This window comes from Phaseolus vulgaris, chromosome 8, assembly GCF_051622355.1.
Source record: "Phaseolus vulgaris cultivar YP4 chromosome 8, ASM5162235v1, whole genome shotgun sequence".
Classification (NCBI taxonomy): Eukaryota; Viridiplantae; Streptophyta; class Magnoliopsida; order Fabales; family Fabaceae; genus Phaseolus; species Phaseolus vulgaris.
In genome coordinates, this window is record NC_143505.1 from 6,273,721 (window position 1) to 6,282,985 (window position 9,265).

A 9,265-nucleotide genomic window follows, 5' to 3' on the forward strand; every position below is an offset into this window, starting at 1 on the left:
TGAAAAAACTTGAAGGAGGTTTGTTGTGTTGGAAAGTTGGGGAAGGAGTTTTGAAGATCGTTTCAAGTGGAAGATTGGTAACGGGACGAAAATCAGGTTTTGGGATGATAATTAGGTGGGTTGTGATCTTTTAAAGAGGGTTTTTTCGAGGCTGAGTACTTTGAGCACTCATTCCGAGCCTAAGTTAGTCGTGTATGGGATTTAGGTTGATGGTATTTGGGAGTGAAATTTAGCTTGGAGAAGGAACCTATTTGAGTGGGAAAAGGTTTCAGATAGTCAACTTCTTTTGAAGCTCCAAGGTTTGAGGATGGAGTGGGATTTGGATGACAAATGGGTCTGGAAGGATGGCAAGTCTTCTTCTTACTCGGTTAATTTTGCTTATGCTTTCTTAAGGGATGAGATAAAAGGGGGAGAACAATTCCATGTATGTAAAGTTTTGGAGGACTAAAGCTTTGCCACCCGCCCATATAACTGTTTGGAGGGTGTTAATTAGAAAATAAGCTAGCCACCAAGAATAATTTGGTGAGGAGAGGTGTAGTGACTGAGAACAATATTTGTGTTTTGTGCGGGATGGAAGAGGAGTCTTGCAGTCATCTGTTCTTCAAGTGCAGGTTAACTTGGCTTGTCTGGAGTCAGTGCTATGCTTGGTTAGGTTTGGCGTCCGTGGACCATTCTGATCTACGTGTTCATTTTCAACAGTTTATGATGTATAACACACCCAAATCCGTTAATGCAGTGTGGGGGACAATTTGGAACGTTGTAGTAAGTGAAATTTGGATTCTAAAAAATAAGATAATCTTTAAAGGAGGGGTGGTGAATGGTTCATAAGTGTTTTCTCTTATTCAATTAAAGGCTTGGTCGTGAGTCGTCTCCAAGGTACCATTAGCTTGTTTTTCTTACTTTGACTGGTGTCTTGATCCTCTGGTATGCGTGAATATGATTTAGTGTTGATTTTGTGTGTTGGATTTATCCTATCTGTTTGACTGGATGTTGGTTTAGATCTTTGTTTTGTGCTTAGGGGATGATTATAGTTCTGTATAAGGGTTGAACCACCCTTGAAGTGGTTCTTATCTATTTAATCTTTATTGTTGATAAATTTTTTTAGAGAAACAAACAGTCACTACAAGAAAATCATGAAATAAAAACTAATTTTAGAGACAAAAAATAATTAGTTGCTATAGTGACTAAATTATAGACCATTTTAGAAACTAAAAAAATGTTTGATTTCTAAATTAGTTTATATTATTGTTAAATAGTTTCTAAATTAAATCACAATAGGGACCATCTTCCGTCCATCTTTCATCTTTCTGTCACTCACTTCCGCACTCAACATACCAAATCTTTTACCAAACAAAAACCCTTAAAAAATGTACCAAATAAAAATAGTTATTTGCGGCTTCCAAAAAATATGATGTTATTACAGAAAAGGGAGTTGAGTTTGAAAGTGTGATTGGATTGAGGGTGAGTATCTGATGTTGCATGTAAATGAGTTCATTAATTGTGAGCTCAAGATGGCCCGTATTGTCATTTATGTTCAAATAGGATTTTATGTCATTTCTCTTCTTAAAATAAAACAACTGTACCTTTTCCATCAACATGTCCTTCTCCACGTTGCAATTTCTATGAAAAGAATCTCGAAATCATAAATCATTGCCCAAGTATCTTCATGAGTCACTAATGAAATCCTTGATTTGAAGGAAATTGTCTCTTCCAAGGAAATAAACTAAGAATGAAGAATCCAAGTTTGTTTGGAATGGTTCAAAGAATGACGTGAAACTTTTGTGCTGCAATTCCTTCCTTCATGTCGTACTAAAATTGCAAATTCATCTCATCATTCACTTTCCTTCCATATCAACTATAACTATACTTCCTTCATGCATCATCTGTCATCTTCCATCAACTTTTCTACTTATGCACACTTTTTCTTTTGCATCATTTCCATAACTATTTGCTATTGCATTTATTATTTTGTATTTCTTAATTCTTTTTCCTGTCTTTGACTATAAAGGTAGGTGTGAGTGATATACACAAAAAAAAAACAGTTTGTTAAATTTGCAGTAAGATGTCAATTCGAACAAATAAGATGAAAGCAGTACCTGTGTTGTTGAAGCAGTTGATGACAATAAGGAGCAAATTCCACGAAAGGGGAAAAGATGAATCATTTGATGAGAAGTTGGAGAAGTTGAGGTTGGATGTAAACAAGATAAAGGATGTATTTGTGAGAGTGAAGAAGAATGAAGAAGAACTGCTTGACATATCAGCAGAGGTGTATGACCATCTTCGCAAGTTAGACCGCAGGAAGCTGGATGAAGACATGGACGACATTTGCAAGAGAATCAAAGATTCTGCTCACAAGTTGGTTCCAATGGATGCTTTTGACGACTCATCTAAGGAGGAGGATCACAAGGGTGGCCAAATATTTCACTCATCACAACCGTTGCAACAACCCAATCAGAAGAGTTGGATTTGGGTAGATTATGACCGGCTAGACCGTCTACCAAAAGATTGCTTGTCATCTCTCCTAATTTTTCCTGAGAATGCTGTCATAAGGAAAAGTAATGCAATTAATTTGTGGATTGGAGAGGGTTTGGTTGTAGATATAGAGAACAAAACAGCAAAGGAATGTAAGCTATGGTAATGGGAAGGATCCCCTTATCAATAAATTTCGAATTCTTCCTAACGTCCGTCATAAGTTGGAATTGTATGTTAGAGAAAAAAATGTAGACCATCCTGGATATGCATCTCTTTTTCGGAAAACTGGAATAAAACGGTTTGTGCTTAAGCAAAAAAAGCTGACACTAGGTGATTGGGATTTTGGTTACTTTACACATACTATTTTCAATGTTGGTGCAAGTTATTTGAATTTTAGACCACAATGGGTCAAGGAATTTCCAAATTTAGAGGTGCTTCAACTTGGGCGTTGGCAAGATTCACCTTTGCATCACATTGAAGTTGTGAGTGAAGAATTCTTGAAAGAGTTGAGTAATCTAACACAGTTGAAATATCTTAGCCTCCGTGGAATATCAAGAATATTTGAGCTTCCATCCTCCATTGCTCAACTTGAAAGACTATTAGTTCTTGATCTGAAAGCTTGCCATAATTTGGAAACACTACCAAATGATATTTCATCGATGAAAAGTCTCACACATTTGATTTTGTCCCAATGTTGCTTACTAGAGGAAATGCCAAAGGGGATCGAGAAGCTTACTAATCTGGAAGTACTAAAGGGATTTGTAATAAGTACTCCTGGAAAGACTCCTTGCAGAATATCAGACCTTGTAAATTTGAAAAAACTGAGGCAACTCAGCATACATATAGGAAGTGGGGTCGTGATGAGCAATATGGATTTTAAAAGTTTGGGAGATATTTTTACACTTGAGCATCTCAAAATATCTTGGAGTGTTTCTGACACAAGGTATGGTAATATTCAAGTCATTTTTCCACTACATTTGAGAAAGTTGCATCTAGAATGTTTTCCTGGAAAGAGTTTTCGAGAATGCTGGTTTGACACGAGCAATTTGCTGCAACACATAGAACTAAATATAACTGGAAAGTATGGAAGTTAATTTTGAATGGGGGATCGTGAACATATTGCGTCTCAAGTACCTTAAGCAATTGAATGTCCACATAAACGATTTGAAATCATTGTTTCCAGAACTAAAATATGCAGAAATTAAAGAAATCTCGAACCATTCATATACTGAGCATGAATGGAACTTCTAATATGAATTTGATTACAAAGGTGAAGTTAATTTCATGTTGTAAAATGTTTCGTATACTTATTTTGTTCTCTAAAAATGTTGTGTACACTTAAATAAATATGATATATCTCTGTTACTAAACTTTTTATATTCCAATTAATGTTATGCATAATGTGTTCTCTATTGTCTCCTTAGCCAAAATAACAATTACAGCAATATGCCAAGAATTCAAATTCAATTCTAAGCATCTAAACTTTAGAGCTAAATTTTGAACACATTTTTCCCCAACATAAATAATAAGTCAATAATGACTAAATAAATATTAATGTTTTTAAAGAAATTATTTATAAAAACAAAAAATACTATCATCATCTTAAAATTAATTTTTAAGTTTAATTTATTCTCATAGGATTTGTCTGCTTTATTTATATAATATAGTTTAATTATATTTGTAATCAAAGATAAATCTTGAACATTATGATTTCACTAAATTTGTTGTTGTAAAGGCTGCAATTGATTTATCCACCAAAATTAGTCACAAGTAGACGTAAAAGATGTAGATCTGTGCAGTTCAGGAAAGAAGAATAAGAAAGCTTTTGTCTTCAGTTTTCCCAATTGCAATCTTTTGTGCAAGACCTCTTTGTTCTTAAGTAGTATTGATTCAAAGAGAAGTTAAGAATTTATACTTTTGATGCATTTACCAATATTGCAGGATTGTTGACAACAATTTACTTGAATAACAATTGTGGCAGATTAATATAATCACCATGAAGATCACTTCTGACACAAATTTCAAGAGTAATTGAACTTTTCCAAAGAATATACAACCTCATCAATAACTAATAATGTTCTTACTATTTTTATAGAAAGATATAATCTAATCAATTAAAAAAATAATCAAATTTGATAAAAAAAAATGAAAATCAACCAAAACTGAATTTTTAAATATCAAACTTCGATCAAAAAAATTAAAAACCATTTAAAAAAATTATTTTTACAGTTAAGTTTTATTTTTTTCCGAAACCAAACAATTTTGCTCGAATTTGAAATTAGCATACTCAACAACTCTGAAAATAATCTCCAAATCATAAATCATTGCGTAAGTATCTTCATGAGTCACTAATGAAATCCTTATTTGAAAGCATAGCAAATATTATAAATTGTCTCTTTCAAGGAATAAACTAAGCGTGAAGAATCCAACATTGTTTGGAATGGTTCAAAGAATGACGTGAAAGTTTTGTGATGCAATTCCTTCCTTCATATCATACTAAAACTATATCATTTACCTTCCCTCCATATCAACTATATCTATACTTTCTTCATGCATCATCTATCATCTTCCATCAACTTTTCTACTTATGGACACCTTTTCTTTTCTTCACATCATTCTAAAGAGTCTACCATCATTTCCATAACATATTAGCTATTGCAATTATTATTTTCTATTTCTTCTTTTCTTTCCTTCTTTGCCTCTAAAGGTAGGTGTGAGTGCATACATGCACACAAAAATGAATTTATATAGTATAAAAATTGGGTGACGTTGTATTATTTATTTGTTTGCAGTAAAATGTCGATTCGAACAAACAAGATGAAAGCAATACATGTTTTGCTGAAGCAGTTGATAACTGCAAGGAGCAAATTCCATGAAAGGGGAAGAGATGAATCATTTGATGCGAAGTTGAGGTTGGATCTGAACAAGATAGAGGATGTATTTGTGAGAGTGAAGAAGAATTGCTTGACACACTAGCAGAGGTGTATGATCATCTTCGCAAGTTAGACCGCAGGAAGCTGGATGAAGACATGGATGACATTTGTAAGAGAATCAGAGATTCTGCTCACAAGTTGCTCCCAATGGATGGTTTTGTTGACTCATCTAAGGAGGAGAATCACAACGGTGGGCAAAAATTTCACTCATCACAACAGTTGCAGCAACCCCTTCAAAAGAAATGGACTTGGACTGATTATCATCGGCTAGACTCTCTACCAAAAGATATCATGAAGACTCTCCTAATCTTCCCTGAGAATGCTGTCATAAGGAAGAGAAATTTAATTAATTTGTGGATTGGAGAGGGTGTCGTTGAAGGTACAGAGAACAAAATAGCAGAGAAATTGGGTGAGGATTTGATTGATGAGCTTTTGTGTTCGAAAGTGATTCTACGCTATGGTAATGGAAAGGGTCCCTCTATCAATAAATTTGGAATTCTTCCTGACTTCCGTCGTCAGATGGAATTGTTTGTAACAAGAAAAGACGTACACCATGATGGATATATTTTCCGAGTATCTCCTTTTAGGAATACTAGACTGAATTGGTTAAAGCTTGAGCAAAAAGAAGTGACACTAGGTGATTGGTATTTTGATTATCTATACATATTATTTTCAATGTTGGAGCAAGTTATCTGAATTATAGACCACAATGGGTTAAGAAATTTATGAATTTAGAGGTGCTTCAACTTGGGCGTTGGCAAGATTCACCTTTGCATCACATTGAAGTTGGGAGTGAAGAATTCTTGAAAGAGTTGAGATATCTAACGCAGTTGAAATATCTTAGTCTCCGTGGGATATCTAGAATATTCCAGCTTCCATCCTCCATTGTTAAACTTGAGAAACTACTAATTCTTGATCTGAAAGCTTGCCATAATTTGGAAACACTACCTAATGATATTTCATTAATGAAAAGTCTCACACATTTGATTTTGTCCCAGTGTTTCCTTCTAGAGGGTATGCAAAGGGGATCGAGAAGCTCACTAATCTCCAAGTACTCAAGGGATTTGTAATAAATACTCCTGAAAAGACTTCTTGCAGAATACCACATCTTGTATATTTGAAAAAACTGAGGAAACTTAGCATACATATAGGACGTGAGGCCATGATCAGGGATAGGGAGTTTACAACTTTGGAAATGTTTTTAGCACTGGAGCGTCTCAAAATATCTTGGAGTAATTCTGACCTAAGGTATGCTAATATTCTTATCGGTTTGCCACCAAATTTGATGAAGTTGCATCTAGAATGTTTTCCTGGAAAGAGTTTACGAGGATGCTTGTATGGCGAGAGGCATTTAGGGAAATGCATGGAGCTAAATATAACTGGAGGAAAACTGGAAAGTATGGAAGTAGATTTTAAATCCTATAACTTGGACATATTGCGTCTCAAGTACCTTAAGAAATTGAATGTCGACATAAACTATTTGAAATTATTGTTTCCTATGCTCAAATATGCAGAAATTAAACAAATCTCAAACCATTCATACACTGAGCATGAATGGCCCTTCTAATATGAATCAGATACTGATTAAAAATAAAGGTTAAGTTAAGTTCATGTAGTAAAATGTTTTTGTATACTTATTTTGTTCTCTAAAAATGTTGTGTATACTTATTTTGTTATCTGAATATGTTAATCCCAAATGTCTATATTGTTCCTATAAGAGTGAGCAAAAGTTGAAAAATAAGGAAAAAAATAAATATGATTTATCTTTGTTACTAAACATTTTACATTCCAATTAAGTGTCATATATAACGTGTTCTACATTGTCTCGTTAGCCAAAACAACAACTACATGTAGAAACTAATTGAAGGAAATAACATAAGGCAAAAAGTTGTAGAAACTTATTGAACGTAATTGCACGAAATTGCAAAACTGTTGAACTGGTGCTTTCATTTTGATTTACTTCAATAATATATATAATAAAATTACAATTACTGGAAGCTATAAAATAGGAATACTAACAGTCTTGTAAACTAACCACTAATGCAATATTTACAGTAAATAATTTAAGACTAATAAAATCTGAATTAATAACCAACATTCTCCCTTAATTCTGATTTGGAACAACCTTCATACCCAACAAATCTCTTAACTTGATAAAAGCATCAATCTTCAATGGCTTAGTGAGAATATCTGCAATTTGATCTTCTGATCTACAGTATTCCAATTTGATCATGTTCTTCCCAACTTGGTCTTGCAGGAAGTGATATTGTGTTTACTTCTTTGATGAAAAACTGGATTCTTTGCAAGATTAATTGCAGAGACATTGTCAACATAAATCTTAATTGGAACATCTAGATTAAAATCAATTTCAATCATGATATTGCTGAGCCAAACTGATTGACAAACACTTGTTGTTGTTGCTACATACTCAGCTTCACAAGTAGATAATGCAACAATTTACTATTTCTTTGATGACCACAAGCAAACAGTCTTTCCGATCATAAAATAATGACCACTTGTGCTCTTCTTCTCGTCTCAATCTCCACCCCAATCATTGTCTGAGTATTGTGCTCTTCCTCTCGTCTGAATCTCCACCCCAATCACTAAGTATCCGATGATCTCAATCTTCTTAGATGAAGAGTAAAATAGACCAAAAGTTGTAGTACCTTTGATGTAGTGCATAATTCTCTTTACAACTTGTAAATGAACTTGTCAAGGTGACTCCATTTATCGACAGACCAATCCCACAACATAACATATGTTGGGTCTAGTACATGTGAGATATCTAAGGCTCCCAACAATCTGCTTAAAGTATGTTGCATCTACAGTTCACTCATCACCTTCCTTCGTAAGTTTAATTTAGTTTTAAATGGAGTCTTAACTGAGTTTGAATCCTCCATCTTAAACTTCTTTAAGAAGTCAACAACAAATTTCTTCTAATGAATGAAGATTCCATCGTCTCTTTGGATGACTTCAATGCCCCAAAAGTAGGACATAAGACTGAGATCAATCATCTCAAATTCCTTCATCATGATATGCTTGAAGTCACCAATTATTTTGATATTACTTCCTGTAAAAATCACATCATCAACATAAAGATATAAAATTAGCAAATCTCCATAATCATTAGTCTTTACATAAAGACCATGATCTGATGCACATTTTTTTAATCCAATGGCATGAAGAAATGAATCAATCCTTTTGTTTCAAGCTCTTGGTGCCTATTTAAGACCATATAAAGCCTTAGTTAGTCTGTACACCTTCTCCTCTTTTCCAGATTGTATGAAACCTGACGTCTGCTTTAGATAAACCTCTTCATCATGTGGGTCGTTTAGAAACATAGACTTGACATCCATTTGTTGAATTTTCCATTACCTTTGTGCAACTAAAGCAATGATTAATCTCACTGTTTCCATTCGAGCTACATGATAAAATATTTCTTCATAATCATAACCTTCTCTTTGCTCGAATCCTTTTGCCACCAACCTTGCCTTGTATCTATCAATCTCACCATTTGCTTTCACTTTAATCTTGTACACCCACTTCACATCAATTGCTTTGTGTCCTTTTGGAAGATCAGTGAGTTGCAATGTATTGTTTTTCTCAATCGCCATCAAATATTCATTCATAGCCTTTTGCCATTTAGGGTGTTGAATGACATCTGCAAGTCTCACGAGTTCTGAATCTGCAAGAAAAGCAAAGTGAACCAATTCTCCATTGTCATCAAATTCATCATCAAAATTTACTTCGTAATCTTGAAGGTGTACAGGTTGTCGTTGTTGCCTTCTTGTTCTCTCCATCATAGTTGCAATTGGAGTTGCAAATTTAGGTTGAATTACAACTTCAGGTTGAACTGCAGG

At 34.0% G+C, this 9,265-nt stretch overlaps 2 protein-coding genes across 2 annotated transcripts; both read left to right on the forward strand.

Annotated features, from left to right (window-relative positions):
* The first annotated feature begins 1,896 nt into the window (after positions 1-1,896).
* LOC137823619 (disease resistance RPP13-like protein 4) lies at positions 1,897-3,723 on the forward strand. The gene is given in 3 exon segments (XM_090293617.1): positions 1,897-2,622; positions 2,624-3,550; positions 3,552-3,723. Coding segments are annotated over 3 exon segments (1,659 nt in total). The 5' UTR covers positions 1,897-2,062.
* Positions 3,724-5,268: 1,545 nt separating this feature from the next.
* On the forward strand, positions 5,269-6,972 carry LOC137823625 (disease resistance RPP13-like protein 4). Its single transcript, XM_090293618.1, is given in 4 exon segments — positions 5,269-5,431; positions 5,434-6,054; positions 6,057-6,422; positions 6,425-6,972. Coding segments are annotated over 4 exon segments (1,698 nt in total).
* The last annotated feature ends 2,293 nt before the right edge of the window (positions 6,973-9,265 follow it).